Source organism: Cervus elaphus, chromosome 30 (genome assembly GCF_910594005.1).
Source record: "Cervus elaphus chromosome 30, mCerEla1.1, whole genome shotgun sequence".
NCBI lineage: Eukaryota > Metazoa > Chordata > Mammalia > Artiodactyla > Cervidae > Cervus > Cervus elaphus.
The window spans coordinates 85725698-85751085 of record NC_057844.1 but is presented as its reverse complement, the minus strand read 5'-3'; the positions used below and the strand labels follow the sequence as shown (position 1 = coordinate 85751085).

The window sequence follows — 25388 nt, the reverse complement described above, 5'->3', positions numbered from 1 at the left end:
TGGCCGCCTCCCCTCCCCCTTCCTCCACTCCCTTCCTCCCTCCTCCCCCTCCTCCTCCCTCCACCACTGCTCCTCCCCAGCCCCCTTTCCTCGGGCTGTAAGTGGGGACTCAGGTCTGTGAGCAACTCCAGGCCTGCGCTCACCTTCCTCGGGCTTGTCTGGTCCGGGCAGAGCTGCTCCCAGGCGGCCCCTGCAGGGGTTTCTCAGCAGAGAGCCGGCATCTTAGGGGCACCTGCTCTGCAGGCTAGGGGCCCATGTGGGGTCCCCCCGCCGAAGAGCAGACCCGGCTCTGCTGGACACCCCGGGGGCTGACAGTCGGGACAGACACAGCCCCAGGAGCTCGCCCAACCCCCAGACACCACTGGAGCAGAGCCCAAGCGGACCCCTGGCCAGCACAAGCTGTGGACGCGGAGCTTACACTCAAGCCCGGAGGACTTGCCCTGGGCAGACGCGCACCAGGAGGGCCGTGCTGAGGGCGGCCACCCTGCCCTCCCTGGGACACACACACATGAACAGCACATCTCCAGGGAGGCGGCCCTCACAGCGCACAGCCTCGCTGCCTTTGGTAACGTGCATGATGACGGATGAGGAGGACAGAAGAGAAAAAAAACTGCCCTGGAAGCAGTGAGGCCAGAGCCCTGCCGCTTCAGGGGGAATTTTAGCTCCGCTGGGGGTGTGGTCTCACGAGGGGTGGAGCAGCCTCACCACTGGGGTCCCCTGCTCGGTCCTGGCCTCTCCTGCACAGATGTGCCAGGGAGGGTCTGCAGAAGGGTTTGCAGGAGGGTCTCCAGGAGGGTCTGCAGGAGGGTCTCCAGGGAGGGTCTGCAGGAGGGTCTCCAGGGAGGGTCTGCAGGAGGGTCTCCAGGAGGGTCTGCAGGGAGGATCTCCAGGAGGGTCTCCAGGGAGGGTCTGCAGGAGGGTCTCCAGCAGGCAGCCACAGTGGGGAGGGGGCTGCTTTGTTCTTAAACAGACCAAACTACTGCTTTCCATCTCTGCCCTCTACATCACGGCGTGTAGGGAGGGGGCTTCTCCCTGGGAAGGAGGTGGGTGGGGGCGCTGGGTGGGTGTCGGCAGCTGGAGCTGGGCTGAGGCTGCGAGTCCTCGGGAAGAGGGAGGTCGGAGCTGGGTGAGGCCGCGAAGCCACCGGGCAGCTGCAATCAAACAGAAAAGCCTCCTTAGCTCACGGGAGCCCCTGGGACCCCACTTGGGCTCAACCCCCAGGCCCAGGCCTGCAGGCAGTGACTGCTTCCTGATGAGGCTGCGTTCCCAGGGGCCACAGGAGGCCCTGACTCAGCCCCACGGGGCCCCCACCTCGCCTGTGGGACACCAGTCTCGACACTCAGAAGGGTGGCTGTCGACCACCTGACACTGGACACACGAACACGCAAACTCTGTCCCAGGAAAAGGCTGCCCAGCTTGTCTGGGACCCTGGGCTTACTCAACGTTTCATATTTTAAGGGAAAAATGAAGAATATCAATGTTTTCCATAGTGCGTGATGGTTAATTTTATGCATCAACTTGGCTAAACCACAGTCAGTGCCCAGGTGCCAGACTACCATCTAGATGTCATCTTGAGGGTGTTTTGTAGCTGTGATGAGCATGTAGACCAGCAGATCACACTCTCTGTTGCTGGTGGGCCTCATTCAATCAGTTGAAGAGGAAATGACTGAGGTCCCCGAGCGAGGGAATTCCGTCTCCAGACACCTTCAGACGCAAACTGCAAAACCGACTCTTCCCGGGGCCTCCGGCCTGTGGCCTGGCCTACAGCTTTGGGACTCTCTTCCTCTAGCACTCTATTTCTCTACCTCTAGGTCTATGCCTGCCCCACCTCCATCTATAAATACATCTCTCTGTGCATCTACTCTGTGAGACACGCTACTGGCTCTGTATCACACGCTACATGCTACTGTATCTCAGGAGACCCCACACTAACACACCTGGATGCAAAGTGACCCTGCAAAGAAAATGTTGGGGCATGGCACAGGTTTTAAACAAACAAAACTTCCAGTTTCTTCCCGTTTATTCCCGCCAGCCAACAAACCTCTTAAATTTCTCTTTTTTCCTTAACTTCTAAGGGTTAAAAATGCCTGCTTAAAACCAACTTGAAGTAAGTAAAGCAAGCAACCCCTTCGGCGATGGGACAAGGTGAGTGCATGCAGCCTCTGGTCTGAGGCGGGGCCGAGCGGGTCCTTGCTCTCCACCCATCAGGAACTCAGGGCCAGGGGGCATCTGCCTGCCTGCCCCTCCTCCTAGAGACCCTCTAAGGAGGCTCTGGGATCCAAGGGCCCTGGGCCCCTGCCCACCTCTGTTGCTTTCTCTCTCTCAAATTCACACTTCTTTCTGACCTCGGACAACAGAGGAAATCTCTAGAGAACATCCTCTCAGGTCTGCAGGGACCCCAGCCCCCACTGTGCACATGCACACTCTGTTCTTCATTGGAAATGAGCCACTGAGAGAACCAGGGAGTAAACCACACCAACCACGGAATAATCCAGTGGGAACCACAGAGAAAGCCACCAGAAACCATGGAACAAACCACACAAACACAGAGTAAACCACCAGGAACCACAGGGAAAACCACCACGACCCACAGAGGAAACCACCAGGAACCACAGGGAAAACCACCAGGAACTATAGAGAAAACCACCACGGACCACAGAGAAAACCACCAGGAACCACAGGGAAAACCACCACGGACCACAGAGAAAACCACCATGGACCACAGAGAAAACCACCAGGAAACAAGGAACAAACCTCCAGGAACCAGGGAGGAAGCCACCGCAGAGCAGAGTTAAACCAGGCTCTGCTCACTCAGGCGATACCATCAGGAGGGCAGACAAAAAGTCCTTTAGTGAAGGATGCGAGGCCCTTATTTACTGGATGCAAGGCCCTTAGTGACAGCATGTGAGTTGGTTCTCGGTGGGTCCTTACTCCTGACCAGGCAGCCCAGGGAGTGAGGAAGGTGAGTTCCCTTCTGCGATTTTTCTTTCGACTAACTGCTCAAACCAGCCCCCAACAGCTGCTCGCTCCCTCTGTCGTGTAGGAGTGTTTTCCGCTGCCAATGACTGGATGGAACACTTGCAGAGTCCCTTTCCTCCTCCGCTGGGAGCAGCCGTCTGTCCTTCTCCTCCTGACGAGACACACACGGCATCTCCTCGGAGTCTGATTACTGCTGTGCATGGAATTATGCTCCTACACGTGTTGCTGGTGAAAGCTAATCAGGCCCTCATCGTCATTGGTACAGACCAGAGGATGTGCCAAGGCCACCCCCCCCAAAATGGAAGCCCTCTGCCCCCCGAGGCCACAGGACGACAGTTGACACTCTGGCCGTCGTGCTGGGGGTGTGCTGGTGGCTGGTGGGTGGTCCGGCAATGCCGCTCTATGAACAAGGCTTCACCCCACACGCCTCCTCCCACAGCACCCCAGGGCCCCCAGAGGTGTGTTACCCTGTGTGGTGGCCGCTGTCGAGGGTAAGGAATGGCTGGAGGCTGGCAAACCCGCAGGCGCCACTCGGGGACTCTGGCACATCCCGGGGGCCAGGCAGCTGGCCCACCCAGTCGGTCTGGCCAGGAAATTGCAGCCAACTTCCGGGGCCCCGGATGGGGGTTAAGAAAACTGAGGCCCCAAAAGGTCAGCTGGCTGGGTCTCCAGGGCCACAAGGAGCAAAGGACACCCAAAACGCACCCCCGGGGCCGTCAAACGTCCTGCAAGGGGCCTGGGGACGCCCCCCCCATGCCATCCTGCCCCCCTTGCTGGTCCACACCAGCTGCACCGCCCCCCACAGACTCCCACACTCCTCCAGCCCAAGCCCCCCGCCCCCGTGTCCCGCCCGAGCAGCACGTCCCAGGTGAAGGCTGCCGTACCGTGAGCCCCGCCCCGGCCGGGGCACTCAGCCTACCTGCAGGGGCAGCGGGTAGGACGAGCAGGTGGGGATGGCCAGGGGCCCGGCGCGGAAACCCGAGTAGGCCAGGATCTGCTGGGCGGGGTCACAGAGGACCCGAGGCGCTATGGACGGGCCGTAGGCCAGATGGGCCAGCGGGACCTGCCACAGAGGATGGAGACGTGTCGGCTGAGCCTGGCTCTGGGCAGCCCTGTCCGGCGGTCATGCAGGACACAGCTGTCATCCTGTGGGGTTCCCAGGGGACAGCGTCCACGTCCTCCCACGGGTCTCCCTCTGACCAGAATTAAAGCCCACCTGGCACCTGCCTGCCAGAGCCGTGGCAGCAGAGACCTTTGGGTGGCGAATGAAGTGTCTCCGTTTATGATAATTCCTCAATTATAAGATGCACTACACTTACAAGAGCATCTACTCATAGATGTAAATTCTAAGGAGTCACTTTGCTTGCTTTTCCCAACACCCCAGAGCTCTGGGTTTGCGAGAGGAATTTGTCTGGCACATGGCTTACACACAGCTGCGTCCTGTGTAATGAGCGGCCTTTCTGGGGGGGCCACATTCCCCAGAGAAGCTGCAGTGGTTTTACCACAAACTCAGTGAGCACAGGGCCCCTTCTGGGAAGCCCATCAGGCTGACCACCGTCCCTGGGGACAGACCAGCCGCCTCCACCAGGCTCACAGGGCCCAAACCAGACTCTGTGCAGCCATCAAGACTAACCTCCCTGTCCTCGAAGATTTGCCAGGGGAACACCCTGACTGGCCACAGCAGGAGAAGCCCCCCGAGAGGGCCCCACTGACCCCGGCCATCCCAAGGGCAAGATGATGGGCTGGTTGCTGAGCCTTATGACCAAGCAGAAGCTGGGCCAGGGGTCTGCATGGCCCAGGGTGGGAGCTGGGGAGAAGGGTGGTTACGGGGGCATCGGGGTCTCCCATGGCTCCCAGGATTCTTCTGGGGTCAGGAAACCTAGAAACACATCACAACCCTTGAGAGGCTCCAGGCTAAGCTGAGAGATGCGGGCAATGGCCAGTCTCCCGGGCAATAGTAACAAGCGGCCCGCCGGCCATTCGCGGGGGCGTTTGGAGGTGAGTTCACACGGCCTTCTCTCTAAAGCTGGGTGACGGGAGCGTGGTTGCTGGTGCGGGCGGTCGTGCACACTCCCGGGTGTCGGGGGCCTCGTGTGTGGCACCTCCGAGGATGGGGCGGTTGTGGGAGGTGCCCCGCGGGCTCCGCTTGAGAACACGGCCTGGAGCAGCCGGTCCCCTGGGGAGAGCCGGCTAGATGCTGAGGCAGACTCTCGGGGACGCACACAGAGTTACCTCTGCCTGGGGACGTGCAGGCCCGAGCCCTGGACCCGCGGGGCGGAGGCGCTGGGATTCTGCGGGCCGCGGGCCAGGGCGGCGTGGCAGGGCCGTTAGAGATTGGGCTCCGCGTCCCGCTCTATCCCGGAGCGGGCTCAGGCCACTCACGCCTCAGGGAGGACGAGCCGAAGGGCGAGGCGGCGGCCAGCACAGTGGGGGCACTCACCGCGTCCTTGAAGGCCCCCAGGACGGCGGCGGTGATGACCCCCAGCAGCAGCCCCAGGACGTTGAGCACAGCCGAGGCCCAGAGCAGCCAGTAGAGCTGGAGCGCGTCGCGGCAGGCACCGACGCCCACGAACTCGTGGTAGGCTGGGGGGCTCCGGGCGCTGCGCGGCGGGGGGCATGCGTCACCCCCAGTCGCGGAGGCGCTGCCTGGGCGAGCGGGGCACAGCAGGGGCCTGGGGCCTCTGCAGGGAGATGCAGCAGGCAGCGGACCCCGAGGCCATTTTCACCCAGGAGCGCCCCAGGCCTCTGAGAAGAGCAGGACACACAGCCCTGCAAGCCCTGCACTGGCCCAAAACTCCAGGGGTCCTAGGCTTCGGGGGGTGGTCCCCATAGAATCGAGATTTACCTCCAGGGCTGGACCAAACCCCAGAAAAACCCCCCAGCCTCAGCGGGGGGCAGGGAACACGGCTCTGAAACACCCCAGGGCCCCGCGCCTGCCACCAGCCCCTCCCCAGGGAACCAGGGCCAGAGGGGGCGGTGATCCTGACCCCAGCCCCTCCAGAAGCAGGGTCGCGGCCCCCAGCACAAGCCCACCAGGAGGCCTCCCCCGACACGCCTGCCCAGGCCCCGGGCTTGCACCTCCCGGCCCTGCAGCCTCTCACCCCTGGCAGTCGTAGAGATCGCAGCAGTAGCAGGTGTTGCTCTTCACCTTCAGCGGACACCCGCCGTTTGGGGAAGGACAGGTGACCTGCAAGCAGAGAGGCAGCCAGGTGCTTACGCCTGCCCGCCCTCACCCTCACCCTCCCCCGGCACTCTGCCCCCCAGCCGGGCAGCCGCCCCTCCCAAGTGCGTTTCCTGACCGCCCGGTCTTCTTCCAGGTCAGGTGCAGAGGCTGGTGGGCAACACGGCCTCCCTACAGGGCCACATAAGGGACCAGGTGAGCGGCGCCTGCTGCTGGACGAGGTGGGGGAGAGGGCCTCGGCCCTGTGCCTCCAGGGAGGGACCCCTCCGCGTGGGAGACCCTCCAGGTGGGCAGTAAGTGGGGCAGGGACCACCCAGCTGCAGAGGGAGGCCAAGGAGCTTAGGGAGGACCTGCGGGGAGGAGCGTGCGTGAGTGAGGGCAGGGACTCGGGCAATGGCCCCCACGGACTGGGACGAGGCCCCAAAGCTCCCTCCGGGAGCGGGCCAGGCCCCCGGAGAAGGGCTGTCCCACTGGGCGGGCGGGTGGCCACAGAGGCCCTTCTCCCTGAAGGCAGCATCCCCAGAAGCCACGAGGCCTCCACCACGCGCCTGCTCCTGCCTGCTCCCCACCGCCGCCCCACGCCCCTTCCTGACCTCCGCACACAGCGTCAGAGGCTGTGTTTAACCAAACTGACCAGTCTTCACAGACTAGACAGTGAGGTGAGAGATGGCAGGACAGAGGGGCCACGCGGCCACCACACCCCCGTCACTCCCAGAACAGACGTGAAAGCGCCCTGTGTCCTCAGCCCAGGACGGCCGGCGAGCCGGGGCTCCCGTGAGTGTGGTATCTGAGCCTTATGTTGCACTAATTAGTCATTAAAAGGCTCATCTCAAAAGCCACACAGACTGGACACGTGGACGGGGGGCCACTGTGAGTCCAGGGTGAAGGTAACGCCAGACGCCAGGCTCCTCACCAGACAGGTGGTGAGGATGCGGCAGAGGCACGCTGGGGCGGGACAGCCCGATGTGGGCAGGGCCGTGGCCCCAGGGAGAGGCCGTGGGTCAGAGGGAGGACCAGCCCCGGCCCTTACCTCTGTCTGGTAGACGTCATGTAGGTAGCCAGCTCCGCTGGAGTAGAACTGGCACCTGCCCGCCATGAGGGGCCTGGGCTCCTGGAGGGAAGTGGAAAGGGCGGCCTCAGCCTGGATTGGCAGCCGCCGGGGGCGAGTTCAGACCTGTCACCGCAGGCTCCGAACCCGAAGGAGAGAGGCCGCGGCCAGCGAGAGCCCCCTGGGGGGACGGGGCAGGAGCACCGCGGCTCACCCCAGAGCCGCTGAGAAGGCGGGGAATTCGGGTCTAATGGCAACCGGCTACGGTGGGGGCAACAAGGGGAACGCGGGGAGGACAGCTCAGCGACGGGACAACACGCGTGGACACAGACAGTGAGGGTCACCGAGCGGGGTCCGCACGAGCAAACTGAACTTTTGAAGATTTCCTAAACGCACAGAGCACCTGAAACCTGAAGCCAGACGACTGGGGAGAGAGGACTCACGATGTGCCGAGCGGCGAAGACGCCGTCCACGACGGCGCAGCAGAAGGCCGCCACCACGCCAAAGCTGATGAACACGATGGCCGCCACCAGCTGGAAGCAGAGACGGGAGCGGCTTGGGCGTGGCGGAACCTTCCAGTGCCCACCCCGCTCAGGTCCTGAGTCCCCCCGGAACCCCGCAGCAACTCCGCGGGGTCACCTCCCACCACGGCTGCTGGAGACCTGCCATGCTGGCCGGGGCGCCCCCCACCCCCAGCAAGGCCTGCCCTGGTCGCTGCTTGTTTCATGGGGCACAGGGGCCGCAGGCACACAGGGAGCTCGCGCCCCCCCCCCCCGCCCCCGCACAGCCTCGCAGATGAGCCGGGGCCTCCCAGAGCCCGGCAGGTCTTTGCTGTAGCAAACTCTGCTACCACGACCGTGATTGTGTTCCACAGAAAAGCCTGGGCTCAGACACGAGCGTTTCTGCAGGACAGGCTCCGGGGACCCAGGGGCCACAGATGCCGAGGGACACAGAGGGCACCTTCGCATTCCAGAACCCGGGGACGAGCGGGTCCCCCCCAGTCTGACGCATGCCCTTGACGTCCCCAAGGACACTGCCCGTCTCTGCCATGCGCCTCCTCCGATCTGACAGCAGACAAGCCTCACTCACTCCCCGCATTTGTTACTTGTGAGGCTGAGAACCTGTTCTCACATCTCAGATCGCCCATCTCTTTAACACTTTTTTCGATGTTTCTTGTGAAACAATTTCAGGTTTATGAAAACAAACAGCAAAAGTGGAGAATTCCTGTGTCCCCTCCTGTTAGTCACTGGTGTCAGCCCTGCACCAGGACCCCTCCCAGCGCCATGCAATCCACAACATGAGGGCACGTTCTCCGTCCTGGGAAGTATGTAAAGCGACTGGAACTTTCACCCAACCCTTGTGAAAAACAAGCTGCCAAGTGAAGTATCACACTCATGCACATGGCATCTCATCTTCAGCTTCGAGAACGTGGCCAGAGGCTGCCCGCTCAGCCATGGGGCCGTCCCGAGGGGCAGGGGACCCACGGGGCTGTCCGAGGGGCAGGTGGCTGGGGGCCCTCCTCACGGCCCCTCCTCGCCATGCAGATATTGGGTCTGCCCAACACCTGGCTGGCAAGCCTGCTCCAGCGGACAGGCACACAGCCTCCTGTGGGGGTGCTGCCTCCCCACCCCTCCCCCCGGGCCCTGTGGCGTCTCTGAGCAGCGGAGCTGTCCCTAGAGCCGGCTCTGCTGGACCGGCGGGTCTACATGCAGCCGTCACTGGGCCCTCTTGGCAGTGGGTGTCTGCCCAGCCCATGTGCCTGAGCTGAGTGCCGGCCCCGGGCCGGGAGCCCTGCTGGACTCACCACGGGCGGTGGGTGAGCAGAGCCGTCGTCAGACCCGCTGCCCCGGGGAGGCCCTCGGGCACCACCTGGTGACCTCACAGACCCGCGCTCCTGGTCCCGACTGGCAGCTGGCCCCAACCTGCAGTCTTGGCCGAAAGACCCTCACACCACACTGCCTCCCAACTGCCTCCAGGCTTCACAGAAAGCACACAAGTTCCAAGGTACCCTGGCACGCAGGGCCGCCTGCCTGCCGCAGATGTGTAAACGTGGTCTGACTCAGTTTGCACAGGTACCACGACCTGAATGTCCTCATCAACCTTCAGGAAACTTTCGAAGTCAGTGCTAGCATGATCACAAGCATGATAAACTCGGCTCGGGGATGACCGCACGCGTGGAATTGCCCGAGGCGACGGCGCTGGGAAAGACATTGGAAGTCCTCCCAAGCCATCGGCTGGAAACAGGAAACCTGTCAGGACTAGCGTTAGGAGGGCGTCCTCTCAGCCGAGACCTGTACATCCTGGGCTCCGTCACAGCCCCTCATCCTTCCCAGGCCTCACGGCCCCCACCAGCTGCTAGCGGTTTAACATCAGCAGAAGGACCGCTCGCCCCAGAAGGTGCCTCTCCTGTGTGAGGGCGGCCAGACCCCTCAGATGTTGCAGAGAGGATGTGTCTGTTGCCCTGGCAACCATAGAACGCTCTGGGTTATGCTCTGAATGCCGCTCCCCGTCCAGCCAGGGCCTCTTCTCCTAGAAGAGGGACAGCGGTTACTCAGTAGCTAGAAGGTCATCTTCGAATCTCCGCTGGGCCCACCGTCTACATTCCAACAAGGGCAGGCGGCTTTAAAGTGCAAATACCAAGCAGATAAGGTTGTGATATGAAGAGGGCTGCCCAGAGCTGGCTGGAGACGGGGTACTTTGCCCCGACAACAGGGCCCAGGCGAGAGGGGACACGCCAAGCCAGGACCAGGGAAAGCGAGGGCTGTGAATCTGCACACTGAAAAGGAGAACCACCGCAGACCTCAGGCAAAAGCTGGAACGTGGACCCGTCTCATGCTACATACAAGACCAATTCTCAGTGGTAAAGAATCCGCCTGCAATGCAGGAGATGTAAGAGAGGCAGGTTGATCCCTAGATGGGGAAGATCCCCTGGAGGAGGGCATGGCAACCCACTCCAGTATTCTTATCTGGAGAATCCCATGGACAGAGGAGCATCATGGGCTACAGTTCATGGGGTCACACAGAGTTGGACATGCCTGAAGCGACTACACAGACATGCTCAGACCAGACTTAAACGTAAGTGATAAAACTCTTAGACCTTGGGTAATCTTCATGACCTTGGAATTGGCATGCGATTCTTAGACCTGACACCAAAGCATAAGCAACAAAAGAAAAAGTAGGTAAAATGGGCTTCATTAATACTGAAAACGTTTACACCTCAAAGGACACCATCAAGAAGGTGAGAAGACACCCCACCGGATGGGTGGAGCACCCGCAGGTCACCTGTCGGGTAAGGGACTTGTGTCTGGAATACATGGTGCTGACAAGAAGACGAGACCCAATTTTAAAAATGGCCAAAGGACTCGAATAAACATTTCCCAAAAAATGATGTACAAAAGCCAACCAGAACATGAAAAGCAGCTCAACATCACTCATCAAGGAAAGGCAAATCCATGACGAGCCCCCCGCCACACCCGCCAGGGTGGCCAGCACAGAGACAGAACAGCCCACACCTCATCTGCGGTAACTCTGGCTACAACCCTTTGAGGAGCTGCCAGGCTGTTCTCCCGAGAGGCACCACCTTCCCCACATCCTCACACACCACGGATGCCCAGGGCAGCCACTGCAGCACTGGGGACGCCGCAGGAAGACGGAAGCGCGTAGAGGCGGAAGCACCAGCACGGTCTGATGTGAGACGAGGCAGAAATGGCACATCCCTTCTGAACCTCACAAAGGCCCGCCACACTGAACTGGCAAAATTAACTAGCATTCTTAGAGCTTTATTTCCAAAGGGGCTCATCAGCAAAGCTGATTCCAAATGGAAACAGTCAATAAAAAATCAGGTTTCTAGTACCAATCAAGGCTGGCACGCAGAGCCCATGGACAGACAGCTGTGGACGTGCCCTCTGCAAAGCCCTCTGAACCACAGTCCTCCTGGCTCTCCAATGACCCTGTCTTTTCCCAGTCTGGGAAAGGCTACACACTGTCATACCGCGGAGGCAGGAGAACACTCGAGGGCCCCTGACTCAAAGACAAATGCTCATACATGTGTGGTTTTGCCTGAAGTTTATACACAGTGACTTAAACTAATGACCAACCCTACACTTTTCTTCTGGTGCCCCAACCTTAAATGCTAAGGCAACACATGAGGCTGTGGATGTAACCCACAGTCCCAGGTGCGGCTCGCTTAGACTAGGGTGTGAATGGCACTGCCCCAGTCCCAGGGTGAGGCTCGCTTAGACTAGGGTGTGAATGGCACTGCCCCAGCCCCAGGGTGAGGCTGGCTTAGACTAGGGTGTGAATGGCACTGACCCAGTCCCAGGTGCGGCTCGCTTAGACTAGGGTGTGAATGGCACTGACCCAGTCCCAGGTGCGGCTCGCTTAGACTAGGGTGTGAATGGCACTGCCCCAGTCCCAGGGTGAGGCTCGCTTAGACTAGGGTGTGAATGGCACTGACCCAGTCCCAGGTGCGGCTCGCTTAGACTAGGGTGTGAATGGCACTGACCCAGTCCCAGGTGCGGCTCGCTTAGACTAGGGTGTGAATGGCACTGACCCAGTCCCAGGGTGAGGCTCGCTTAGACTAGGGTGTGAATGGCACTGACCCAGTCCCAGGTGCGGCTCGCTTAGACTAGGGTGTGAATGGCACTGACCCAGTCCCAGGGTGAGGCTGGCTTAGACTAGGGTGTGAATGGCACTGCCCCAGTCCCATGGTGCGGCTCGCTTAGACTAGGGTGTGAATGGCACTGACCCAGTCCCAGGGTGAGGCTGGCTTAGACTAGGGTGTGATGGCACTGACCCAGTCCCAGGGTGAAGCTCACTTAGACTAGGGTGTGAATGGCACTGACCCAGTCCCAGGGTGAAGCTCACTTAGACTAGGGTGTGAATGGCACTGACCCAGTCCCAGGGTGAGGCTCGCTTAGACTAGGGTGTGAATGGCACTGACCCAGTCCCATGGTGAGGCTCGCTTAGACTAGGGTGTGAATGGCACTGACCCAGTCCCAGGTGCGGCTCGCTTAGACTAGGGTGTGAATGGCACTGACCCAGTCCCAGGGTGAAGCTCACTTAGACTAGGGTGTGAATGGCACTGACCCAGTCCCATGGTGAAGCTCGCTTAGACTAGGGTGTGAATGGCACTGACCCAGTCCCATGGTGCGGCTCGCTTAGACTAGGGTGTGAATGGCACTGACCCAGTCCCATGGTGCGGCTCGCTTAGACTAGGGTGTGAATGGCACTGACCCAGTCCCATGGTGAGGCTGGCTTAGACTAGGGTGTGAATGGCACTGACCCAGTCCCGGGGTGAGGCTCGCTTAGACTAGGGTGTGAATGGCACTGACCCAGTCCCAGGGTGAGGCTGGCTTAGACTAGGGTGTGAATGGCACTGACCCAGTCCCAGGGTGAAGCTCACTTAGACTAGGGTGTGAATGGCACTGCCCCAGTCCCAGGGTGAAGCTCACTTAGACTAGGGTGTGAATGGCACTGACCCAGTCCCATGGTGAGGCTGGCTTAGACTAGGGTATGAATGGCACTGACCCAGTCCCAGGGTGAGGCTCGCTTAGACCAGGATGTGAATGGCACTGACCCAGTCCCATGGTGAGGCTGGCTTAGACTAGGGTGTGAATGGCACTGACCCAGTCCCAGGGTGAGGCTGGCTTAGACTAGGGTGTGAATGGCACTGACCCAGTCCCAGGGTGCTGCTCGCTTAGACTAGGGTGTGAATGGCACTGACCCAGTCCCAGGGTGAGGCTGGCTTAGACTAGGGTGTGAATGGCACTGACCCAGTCCCAGGGTGAAGCTCGCTTAGACTAGGGTGTGAATGGCACTGACCCAGTCCCAGGTGCGGCTCGCTTAGACTAGGGTGTGAATGGCACTGACCCAGTCCCAGGGTGAAGCTCGCTTAGACTAGGGTGTGAATGGCACTGACCCAGTCCCAGGGTGAAGCTCCTTTAGACTAGGGTGTGAATGGCACTGACCCAGTCCCAGGGTGAGGCTGGCTTAGACTAGGGTGTGAATGGCACTGACCCAGTCCCAGGGTGCAGCTCACTTAGACTAGGGTGTGAATGGCACTGCCCCAGCCCCAGGGTGAGGCTCGCTTAGACTAGGGTGTGAATGGCACTGACCCAGTCCCGGGGTGAGGCTGGCTTAGACTAGGGTGTGAATGGCACTGACCCAGTCCCAGGGTGAGGCTCGCTTAGACTAGGGTGTGAATGGCACTGACCCAGTCCCAGGGTGAGGCTGGCTTAGACTAGGGTGTGAATGGCACTGCCCCAGTCCCAGGGTGAAGCTCACTTAGACTAGGGTGTGAATGGCACTGCCCCAGCCCCAGGGTGAGGCTCGCTTAGACTAGGGTGTGAATGGCACTGACCCAGTCCCGGGGTGAGGCTGGCTTAGACTAGGGTGTGAATGGCACTGCCCCAGCCCCAGGGTGAGGCTCGCTTAGACTAGGGTGTGAATGGCACTGACCCAGTCCCAGGGTGAGGCTGGCTTAGACTAGGGTGTGAATGGCACTGCCCCAGTCCCAGGGTGAGGCTGGCTTAGACTAGGGTGTGAATGGCACTGACCCAGCCCCAGGGTGAGGCTCGCTTAGACTAGGGTGTGAATGGCACTGACCCAGTCCCGGGGTGAGGCTGGCTTAGACTAGGGTGTGAATGGCACTGACCCACTCCCAGGGTGAGGCTGGCTTAGACTAGGGTGTGAATGGCACTGACCCAGTCCCGGGGTGAGGCTCGCTTAGACTAGGGTGTGAATGGCACTGACCCAGTCCCAGGGTGCGGCTGGCTTAGACTAGGGTGTGAATGGCACTGCCCCAGTCCCAGGGTGAAGCTCACTTAGACTAGGGTGTGAATGGCACTGCCCCAGCCCCAGGGTGAGGCTCGCTTAGACTAGGGTGTGAATGGCACTGACCCAGTCCCAGGTGCGGCTCGCTTAGACTAGGGTGTGAATGGCACTGCCCCAGTCCCAGGGTGAAGCTCACTTAGACTAGGGTGTGAATGGCACTGACCCACTCCCATGGTGAGGCTGGCTTAGACTAGGGTGTGAATGGCACTGACCCAGTCCCAGGGTGAGGCTCGCTTAGACTAGGGTGTGAATGGCACTGACCCAGTCCCAGGTGCGGCTCGCTTAGACTAGGGTGTGAATGGCACTGACCCAGTCCCAGGGTGAGGCTCGCTTAGACTAGGGTGTGAATGGCACTGACCCAGTCCTATGGTGAGGCTGGCTTAGACTAGGGTGTGAATGGCACTGACCCAGTCCCGGGGTGAGGCTGGCTTAGACTAGGGTGTGAATGGCACTGACCCAGTCCCAGGGTGAAGCTCACTTAGACTAGGGTGTGAATGGCACTGACCCAGTCCCAGGGTGAAGCTCACTTAGACTAGGGTGTGAATGGCACTGACCCAGTCCCAGGTGCGGCTCGCTTAGACTAGGGTGTGAATGGCACTGACCCAGTCCCAGGTGCGGCTCGCTTAGACTAGGGTGTGAATGGCACTGCCCCAGTCCCAGGGTGAAGCTCACTTAGACTAGGGTGTGAATGGCACTGACCCACTCCCATGGTGAGGCTGGCTTAGACTAGGGTGTGAATGGCACTGACCCAGTCCCAGGGTGAGGCTGGCTTAGACTAGGGTGTGAATGGCACTGCCCCAGTCCCAGGGTGAGGCTCGCTTAGACTAGGGTGTGAATGGCACTGACCCAGTCCCAGGGTGAGGCTCCTTTAGACTAGGGTGTGAATGGCACTGACCCAGTCCCAGGGTGAAGCTCGCTTAGACTAGGGTGTGAATGGCACTGACCCAGTCCCAGGGTGAAGCTCACTTAGACTAGGGTGTGAATGGCACTGACCCAGTCCCAGGTGCGGCTCGCTTAGACTAGGGTGTGAATGGCACTGACCCAGTCCCAGGGTGAGGCTGGCTTAGACTAGGGTGTGAATGGCACTGACCCAGTCCCAGGTGCGGCTCGCTTAGACTAGGGTGTGAATGGCACTGACCCAGTCCCAGGGTGAAGCTCACTTAGACTAGGGTGTGAATGGCACTGACCCAGTCCCAGGGTGAAGCTCACTTAGACTAGGGTGTGAATGGCACTGACCCAGTCCCAGGGTGAAGCTCACTTAGACTAGGGTGTGAATGGCACTGACCCAGTCCCATGGTGAGGCTGGCTTAGACTAGGGTATGAATGGCACTGACCCAGTCCCAGGGTGAGGCTCGCTTAGACCAGGATGTGAATGGCACTGACCCAGTCCCATGGTGAGGCTGGCTTAGACTAGGGTGTGAATGGCACTGACCCAGTCCCAGGGTGAGGCTGGCTTAGACTAGGGTGTGAATGGCACTGACCCAGTCCCAGGGTGCTGCTCGCTTAGACTAGGGTGTGAATGGCACTGACCCAGTCCCAGGGTGAGGCTGGCTTAGACTAGGGTGTGAATGGCACTGACCCAGTCCCAGGGTGAAGCTCGCTTAGACTAGGGTGTGAATGGCACTGACCCAGTCCCAGGTGCGGCTCGCTTAGACTAGGGTGTGAATGGCACTGACCCAGTCCCAGGGTGAAGCTCGCTTAGACTAGGGTGTGAATGGCACTGACCCAGTCCCAGGGTGAAGCTCCTTTAGACTAGGGTGTGAATGGCACTGACCCAGTCCCAGGGTGAGGCTGGCTTAGACTAGGGTGTGAATGGCACTGACCCAGTCCCAGGGTGCAGCTCGCTTAGACTAGGGTGTGAATGGCACTGCCCCAGCCCCAGGGTGAGGCTCGCTTAGACTAGGGTGTGAATGGCACTGACCCAGTCCCGGGGTGAGGCTGGCTTAGACTAGGGTGTGAATGGCACTGACCCAGTCCCAGGGTGAGGCTGGCTTAGACTAGGGTGTGAATGGCACTGACCCAGTCCCGGGGTGAGGCTCGCTTAGACTAGGGTGTGAATGGCACTGACCCAGTCCCAGGGTGCGGCTGGCTTAGACTAGGGTGTGAATGGCTCCCACTAAGGCCCAACTCTCCGTGTTACAGTGCAAAGCTGGGGCTTAATCTGGGGTGCTGGATTGGGGCAGGGCTTTCCTAGGAACATCTATAGCTAGAGCTGTGAGGGGGCATGCCCCCGCCCATATCCCCCCCCCCAGCTTCCACACACCCCACTCCCACTCTCCACTGCCCACACTCCCCACCACATGCCCCACGCCCACACTCCCCCCCACACACTCCCCACTGCCCACAATCCACCCACACACTCCCCCCACACTCCCCCCTCACACTCCCCACCCCCACACTCCCCTCACTTCCCACTGCCCACACTCCCCCCACACGCCCCATCGCCCATGTTTGAAACAACACAGATTCTCACCATTTGTTTTCTGTTCTCCACCAGGTTGATGCCAATAATTCCTAAGAAAGCTCCGAAGCCCAGCTGACGCCGAAGGAAAACAAGGGAGAAAGCGCTCAGGTCACACATCTGACAGCCCAAAGCAGACACGGAGCAGTGGCCACCCACCTGAGGACGTCCCGTCAGAGAGCACGGCTGGCCACCCCCACCCCCGGGCCGGAAGCACTAGTGGTGGGGCTGGGGATGGGCTGGGGTGGCTCACACCCGACGGGCGGGCCTCTCAGAGCCATCAAAGCCGGTGATCACAGGGAAGCTGCTGTGCCCTCGGCTGTGTTCTCAAATACTGGAACTCCTACGGTGACAGACTTTATTTTCTTGGGCTCCAAAATCACTGCGGATGGTGACAGCAGGCATGAAATTAAAAGACACTTCCTCCTTGGAAGAAAAGCTATGACCAACCTAGACAGCGAATTAAAAAGCAGAGACATCACTTTGCAACAAAGGTCTGCCTAGTCACAGCTATGGTTTTTCCAGTGGTCATGTTTGGTTGTGAGAGTTGGACTATAAAGAAAGCTGAGTGCCGAAGAATTGATGCTTTTGAACTGTGGTGAAGACTCCTGAGAGTCCCTTGGATGGCAAGGAGATCCAACCAGTCCATCCTAAAGGAAATCAGTCCTGGGTGTACACTGGAAGGACTGATGCTGAAGCTGAGACTCCAATACTTTGGCCACTTGATGCGAAGAGCCGATTCATTGGAAAAGACCCTGATGCTGGGAAAGACTGAAGGCAGGAGGAGAAGGGGACGACAGAGGAAGAGATGGTTGGATGGCATCATGACTAAGTGGACATCAGTTTGAGCAAACTCTGAGAGACAGTGAAGGACAGGGAAGCCTGGCGTGCTGCAGTCCATGGGGTTGCAAAGAGTCGGACACGACTGAATTGAACACATCAGAGCTGAACACTGAGTGATGTGAACAACACATCAGTTGAACTGATTCTGGGAAAAAAGTGTCACAGGCCCCCACCCCAACATGGAGAACATCTTCACAGGGACCCAGCCTCTGCGTCAGGGGGTCAGAGGGAGGCCCGTCCCAGGGTTTCTCCTGGGCCGTTGGAGGAGGACAGCTGACCCCTTGGGGAGGAACAAGAAGGCGGAACCAAGGCTGTTCCAGACACAGACAGGCTGACACCCGTCACTCAGGTGAGCAGGTGGACAGGTGACTCTCGGGAATGTCCACTTGCCCCTCGGCCTTGGCTCTTCGGCCGGGGGCGGGTGACGTGGGTGCAGCGGGGAAACCCCCGGGGCTGTGCACGTCTCGGCGCCCAGGGTGCAGACAGCCTCACACCCACTGTGCCCACCCCGGGGAGAATGTCTTAATTTCTGAAGAGCGGAGTTCCAGCAACGCCGGGGGTACTGCTCAGAGCAGTGGGAGACAAGCCCCGCGCGGGCACCCAGGGCGCCCTGAGACTCAGCACTGGAGCCCCCGGATGGTGCCCTCAGCTCTGCCTGCCCGCTGGCTTCCGAGCGACCGTGCAGAGCCGGCGGGGAGGGGGCAGCAGGCTGTGGCAGCTCTGAGGCCATGGCACCAAATTTAATGCGTGGACATCAGACCTGCTGTGTTCACGAACGCCGTATCTGTGAGGACATCCGTGAGACGGACATGGACCAGTAATTCAAAAATTCTCAAGGAGTGAGGAAAGACGAGCAGTTTCTTCCAAATATTGCAGTCCCTCTCCACCATCCAAGAGAGCAAAATCCCCTCCAAAATAAATGAATTAAAATACGTCTTGTTGCCGTAAGTTCCACGTTTTCGGATTTGAAAAAAAAACAAAACCCTCTTTCTAAAATGTTGAGGTGCTTGCACCCTCTCACCCAGTTTCTGCTTGAGACACACCCTTCACTACGGGGCTGGAGCTGTGTGTCCCCAGAGTTGACTTTCATCCTCATGTGCCTTGAGCAAAGCTCATCCGTCGTGTCCACCGTTTGCTTTCAAAACCATCCAGCTGAAGCCAGTTTCACCCTGGTCACTGCCCAGGAGTCAGGTTCTCCGCAGAGCAAAGCTCTGAACACACCCAGGATGTTCTGAAAGTGACCTCAAGGTGAAATCCTGAGCCACCGAAGCTTGGAGAACATGGAAAACCTCCTCGCGGTTGATCCTGACACGCTGCAGGTCGTCTGGAGGACACATCCTCACAGCCGCCGGCCCCCAGCTCCCCCGCCCCTGTCAGGACACAGGCAGGAAGCCAGGCTCTCGAGAGATCTCACTGAGAACGCCATCCGCACAGACAGTGTGCGTGGGGGTTACTCGTAAAGGGTACACAGGGAGGTAGCAGATTTATACAGCACAGAGCATAGAGAATAATACAAAGATGAAACGAAGGATGTTTGTAAAGTATTCTCATCCTTGCTAAAATGTCATCAACATCAGTACTCATCTGGATAATAATTTTAGCGAGAAATTAAATACGCTTTATTGTTAAGGTCTCTGTGTCTCACTGTGTGAGACTCCGCCCGGGCGTCGCGTCTGATAAAGGGCAAGGCCACAGTGCTCCCTGGGTGCGACGCCAACGCCGGGAGCAAACCTCACTGCCAACAGTGGACACGACTTCATAGTTCTGAGCCTTGATGATCTCGGATTTGGGGGCTGCTGTTGCCAGGTCTGGCTAGGCTGTGACTCTGCCGCGGGGGCTCATTGCCCAGAAGCAGAGGTGTGGACCGCGTCAGCTCATTTTTCTGCTGCTCCCATGTGGTCGTATTAGTGTACCTCCATCCAGGCCTCGTGGCATCTTTTAAAGTCCAAGGTCAATTCCAAGAGGGTTGACTCCCTCTGGGGACTTTGGGGACACCCTGAGGAGGGCCTATCGCACTCCTTGGCTCCGACTCCTTCCCCCCTCCACTTCTCAGGACCCGGCACCCCACAGGGCCATCTGACAAGGCAGGCAACCACCTAAATTTACACCTCTGCGGGGCTGGGGTGGCGCATGTGAGCATCATGCGGAAACCTGTATCCTGGGCCCCCAGACCCGCCCCCCAGGGACCCAACACTCACAATGATGCCGGGGTAGTAGCCGCCCACAGTCACGTTCTCAGTCCTTGTGGTCGCGGCCAGGCCGACGGTCAGGATGGAGGCGGACACCACCAGCAGAGCCCCCACAAACCACAGGGTCGTCTTCTTTCTTCTCACAAACCCTTCTGGGGAAGGACACGGAGGCGCGGGTCAGTGAGGTGCTGGGCTCGGGGAGGGTCCCAGCACCTCACAGGCATCCCAGCTGCCACGGCTCCTGCCTGCAGCCTTCTGCTCGCGGGCAGGGCCTGGGAAGCGCTGCATCGGCCTCCATCCTCCCCGCCCCAGTCCTGAGAGCCGGCCCGCTCGCCTCCCCCTCCTCTGCCCACCCTGACGTCTCGCCCGCTTCCTCGAGGTCACCTGGTGAAGAGCACACAGACCCCACCGGTCCTCCTGAACGGCTGCCCTCACCCGGGCCTCGGTCCGGCCACCAGCTGTGAGAACAGGAGCCTGGCCACGCTCCCCTGAGGCCCCCACTGCACCCAGAGAGTCTCTAGCCAAGGTCAGCAGCCACGCAATCTGTGTCCACTTCCCTAACGCTGTCCCCCAGACAATGGGCCCTGAGAGGGTGGGGACTCTGCCTTGTTACCAACGCCCCCCTCTTGCCTAGGACAGCGCCCACACACGGCGGTTTCTCAGTAAACGTCGGGCTGGCCGAGCCCTCCCTGGGTCCCAAGTCCCCCAGCCCTCCACCCCGGCCCCAGCCCACAGCAACAGCCAGGCAGCCACTGGAGCAGGTGCCTGTGCTCCCAGGCCTGGACCCCACCCCAGCTCCAAGGCTGGTCAGAGGACCTCTGCACCCGCCTGGACCAGGCCGAGCAGGCTGGGCACAGTGAGGGCGCCCGCCCCCTTCCGGGCCGCCCATGAATCCACGCTGCTCTGGGGGCGCACCCTTGTCCTGGGCTCCACCCCGAGCCAGTCCCGCTCGCTGGTCCTCCTCTAGGTCTTGGCTCAGCGCCAAACTCGCAAGACGTCGAATGGCAGGTGCAGAAAGTATAAAAGTGTGCAGGGCTCGCCACCATCCTCCTGTACATCCGCCTCCCTTGCCCCTGTCAGCGGGCCCCCATTATTGGATGTGGAAATGGGCCAGCTGAGAGGTGGCATTTCCCAGCCTCTTCTGCTGGGTGATTACATCCTCCACAAATAGTCTCCATTTCAACAAGGGTGTCAGGTGGAACCTACGGGAAATCTCTTAAAGGAACCATTGCCTCTGCCTTCCTCCCCTTCATCCTTCCCACAGCCTGGAGTGTGAGCACAAAGACAGAGCCCCTGCTGCCATTTTGCTCTTCGGGGGAACCTCGACAAGGGAAGTCACACCCAGAAAGACGCAGAGCAGAAAGACAGCCCTGGCTCACCCACCTCCAATCTCTGCTTAGGTAGCAGAATCACATCTCCAGACTGCAAGGCACTACTGTGGACGCCCTGGTATCTGCAGTCACAGAACCCAAGAAAGCAAGAAGGGAACCCTTCCATCGCTGGCACCTCCCTCCCCCAAGCCTTAACTTCTGGGTTTCGTGTGGAACTAACTTCCCCTCACGTGTCTCAGGGAAGGCAAGAAGGCTTGTTTACAATAATCATAATTGTAATACTAATAATTATTACCATAATCAAATCTCAGTTACTCCTATCCCTACATGGTCATCAACAACCACACAACAGAGGCAAAGACAGCTAGGCAGAGGGCCGATGAGAGACCCCACACCGAACCCATCCAGGCTGGTATGTTTTGTTTGTTGCAGAGTTAGCTGTTTTGATCCCTGTGACTCCAAAACAAAATGAGATGAAAGAAAAACGTGGTGCTTCTTCCCACACCAAAGTTTTCAAAATTGATGTGCATGTGTGTGTGTGTTTGCAAGCAGCTGTGCATTTGACCACAACCACCATCTCAGATCTGGACCATCCCATGGACAGAGGAGCCTGGCAGGCTACAGTCCATGGGGTCACACAGAGCTGGACATGAGTGACATACAGATATACTGTCTCAGATGACCCCGGGCCCCGCCAGCAGCACTCACCCGCCTCCCCGCGCGCGCCCCCTCCCTGACCCGGACTGTGCATCTGAAGATTTACACGCTGTCTGCAGTCCCACCAAGAAAGCTGAACGGCAGGCCAAGGCCATGCCACCCAAAACCAGATTGTCACGTACTCAGAAATAAATTACCCAAAACCCTGAGTCAACGCGCTCACTCAGAATCGCTTGGTCAGCCTGGGAACACTGCTCTACCCACTGGGCTGGCTGGGGCGAAGCTCTCAGGGAGGTCACTTCATTCCGGAGGTCCTCCACCCTTCACCTGCTCTTTCACTGATATTTTCTGGTAGTTTTTATTGAAAATATATAAGACCTGTTAAGGGTGAACCACTTAGGGCAATGTCCACAGGAAGCACAGCCCAGATGCGCATGGACGATTCACACCTTTGGGACCCAGTGGGCCCGGGGGTCCCCGCAGAGGGCTTTTCCCTCATTCACAGATATTCACTGCATCTTCCTGGTAGAGTCACAAGCATGCAGAAGCAATCACTTATTTTTCCTTGCATATATTTAAAGCCTGAAACCAAGGATTCAAGTACAAGCTGGTTTCCCCCAGAGATCGAAAGGTCAGCGGTTACGACTGATCTGGGGTGTCTTGGAGGGGGAAGAGACCAGTGAAAGGCAAAGCCACTTCAAAAATGGGTGAGTGAGAGAAAGACAGACACCTCCCCACAGGTGACACCCTGTCCTGGGTGATTAACTTTAGAATGGCAGGTACACTGAAATAAAGGCCAAAGAAGTTAAAAACACATCTTCTTCTAGGGTTTGGAAAATTAACAAAGCTGTTACCTTGGACATTGACGCGACAATCACACCAGTGACACAGGGCCGTCCAGCAGCCAGAGGGGCCCTCTAGCCTCCGCCCTGCCCGCCTGGCCTGGGGCTCACCTCTCCTACACACAGGCCATCCTGCCCAGCCCGGAGCCCACGGGGAGCCCACAGACGTGCTGTCCCCTGGGCAGTGCTCGCCCTCGACCGCTCTTCCCGAGGGCCCAGACCAATCTCGGCTGTAAAGCGTGTTTTAAGAGCAGGAAGATGCCTGAAATGAAATTTTATGGGACTAAGCGTTTGACAAAATTATCAAATGCCCTCCTCCTCAGAGGACTTTGCTATTTTTACTATTCTAATGCATTATATGTTCATCATGTTCAAAATAATTAACCGACATCTCAGCACCTGATTCACACCAACTGTCTGACTGTTGTACCTGGTCTCTTAGCTCCGTGGGCCCGTCTGACTGACCCCCTCACCTCCCTGTGACGACACTCTGGTTCCAAAGGCTCTCAGCTCCGCTTTGATCGGCCCCTTTAGGAAGCTCCATGATGAGTGGTGAACAGTTTTTCTGGGGCCTCGTCAAGTCTGTTAGTGATGTCCTGACAGACTTCGTCAAAAGCGTCTCCTTCCTAGGAACCATCTTCAATCTAACTACACCGTTTCCCCACGTTTCCCCAAGTCTGACTTTCCCTGTGAAACCGCTACATGATAAACAGCACACGGCGCGAGCAGCCCTTTTGTCAGGGTTGTGTCATAGCTTCCGAGGGAACATGCGGTCTGGGAAGACAGCAGGCAGGGAAGGGATGGTTCTGAGCGGCCCCGATTCAATGACACAGGCTGCAGTATCTGGACTCCAGGCACAAGAGAGACAACAAGGCTGGATCCCAGCCTGCACTCGGCGTTACAGACGTGGGGCTTCACGTAAACATCAGGCAAGAAGAAGCAAGTTCAAGAAAGGAAGGTGGGCCATGTTCCTGACCACCATCACACACGTGCACTTTTAGGTCAGGTTTTGGAGAGGAGGGGGTCTGTGCTGGAGGAAAAACCAGACTCCCTGGCATGTTCCTTCGACCTTGCTGCCAGCAGGAGTCTCACATGTGCTTTGTTATAACTGAAGCAGCCTAAGGTTGTGCCCTGCCTGTCAGCTAAAATCTCAACTATTACGCTTACAGCTGTGCTGGCAATTTACATGACCTGTGCCCAAGATGTTGTGGGGCTGCCAGACACGCTGAGTGATTCCAGGTACCCCCAGCCCTCTGACCCTGAGAGCAGGGGCCATGGAGCTCTTGCTTGACATGGGGTTCCCACACCTGTATCCCCTCATGCTGAATGCATGACTGAGCCTTGGTTCCCTGATCTGCAAAGTGGAGATAATGACAACTCCCTGCTTGCCCGCCACTTCAGTGCAGTGAGAGAGTATAGATGAAGGTTCCAGACATGTTTTTATGTGTGTGATAGCTAGAGGGTTGTGGTTGGTGCTAACATTAAGATGGCTCAGCCCAGGGCTGCTCCTCTCCCAGCCTTCCCCCCCAGCCTCCTCCCAGCCTCCCCCCCAGCCTCCCCCCCAGCCTCCCCCCCAGCCTCCCCCAGCTTCCTCCCAGCCTCCCCCAGCCTCCCCGCAGCCTCCTCCCAGCCTCCCCTCCCAGCCTCCCCTCCCAGCCTCCTCCCAGCCTCAGTGACCAGGCGCAAGGATGGAGGAGACCCAGTCACTGTCCCGCCCTCTGCACCTTCTTCACTGAGTGGAGCTGGAAGGGTGCATCACAAAGTGGGGGGCAGTCACCTAGTCACCCCCTCCCGGCGGGCAGGGCCCGGGCCACCCAGAAAGAAGGAGCTTGTTTAATCTCAACAGCAGCCATGGGGACAAAGCAACTGTTCCAGGGAAATGGACGCAGGGACATGCCCTCAGCCAACAATTTCCCTTTAATTCCACTTCTACACGGAACACATCCCCAAGGGTGTGAACGCAGAAACGTAAGGTAGAAGATGTCCATAATCCCATCCCAGCCACACTAAAGTTAGTATTTTTAAGTAAAACACCAACGCTCAGCATTTTTTAAATTTAAAGTTCCTCCTCAGAAGAAAAATCTAAAATGTTATTTTTAAATCAAGTCATTCTAATATAATAATGGCAATAACCATAAGTAGTTAATAACTATAATAACAACTATCTGTTATAATCAGTAACTGCATTTGGTTTTGGAGAGTGTTGATCACAGAACTGTTTTCTTTTAGAAAGAAAGAGCTCGGCACCAGAGGAACGGAGCCCGGCTCACCTGCTCCTGCTCCTGATTCCTCCTGACTCCTCAGTTATCATTTAAAAATCAAGTGACATCACTAATCTGGTTTTTAAAAAGACTTTGCAGGGCTGGGAGTTTAATCCCACATTTCCTACTGGATGGTCCACGAAACCCTGCAGGACCCAGGTGTCTCCACCCCCATCCCAGAGCTTCTTTGGAAGTCTCCCGTCTCCTCGTCGGGAAAACAGCCCCCTCCTGGCGGCCTGCCGGCGGCGGAGAATAAAGGCACCGGCCTCCTGTATCCCAGCCTGGCTTGGCTGCATCAGGCTGGGAGGGAAATCCTGGAAATTATGGAATCGTCTGGGGAGGGCGCGGGGAGCCCAGCCGCCCCAGGGAAGCCCAAGGAGAAAGAAGCTACCTGGCCCCAGGCAACGACCTTTTCCTAGAAAATTTTGGAGACTCAAGTTGGGTGGAAGGATGAAAACAGAGTGCGTTGTCCCGCTTGTGCGGGTCGTGGTCTACTGTCTGCAGTAGAAGACGGTGGAGAAGAGACGGCAGAGGCTCGCGCTGTCGGGACCCTGAGAAAAGAGGTGGGAGGGGGCCCGTGGGAGCTCGGCACCGGAGGAACGGAGCCCGGCTCACCTGCGCGCTCACCTGTCGTGTCCAGAAGGGCCATGGGCCCGGGCACCGGCGGCGGGAGCGGCTGCATCCCGGGACTGCTCTCCCGCTGCTGCGACAGTGACCGTGGGCCGCGGGGCCGCGAGGACCAGCCGGGAGCGCGAGCCCTTA

General features: G+C 58.7%; 1 protein-coding gene across 1 annotated transcript; it reads right to left on the bottom strand.

Annotated features, from left to right (window-relative positions):
- Positions 1–109: 109 nt before the first annotated feature.
- On the bottom strand, positions 110–25388 carry TMEM255B (transmembrane protein 255B). The gene is made up of 9 exons (XM_043892473.1): positions 25242–25388; positions 19545–19684; positions 16516–16578; positions 7652–7741; positions 7191–7271; positions 6081–6166; positions 5420–5579; positions 3899–4042; positions 110–1151 (listed from the first exon to the last, which is right to left on the bottom strand). The coding sequence occupies exons 1-9, from the start codon at positions 25306–25308 to the stop codon at positions 1005–1007; spliced, it is 978 nt and encodes a 325-aa protein (XP_043748408.1). The 5' UTR covers positions 25309–25388; the 3' UTR covers positions 110–1004.

Excerpts from the sequence above, each read along its gene's own strand:
- TMEM255B (XM_043892473.1), bottom strand. The coding sequence starts at position 25,308 with ATGCAGCCGCTCCCGCCGCCGGTGCCCGGGCCCATGGCCCTTCTGGAC. Across the intron at positions 6,167-7,190 it reads ATGACGTCTACCAGACAGAG|GTCACCTGTCCTTCCCCAAA; the intron begins GTAAGGGCCGGG and ends CTCTGCTTGCAG. Across the intron at positions 4,043-5,419 it reads TGGGGGCCTTCAAGGACGCG|GTCCCGCTGGCCCATCTGGC; the intron begins GTGAGTGCCCCC and ends CCTCTGTGGCAG.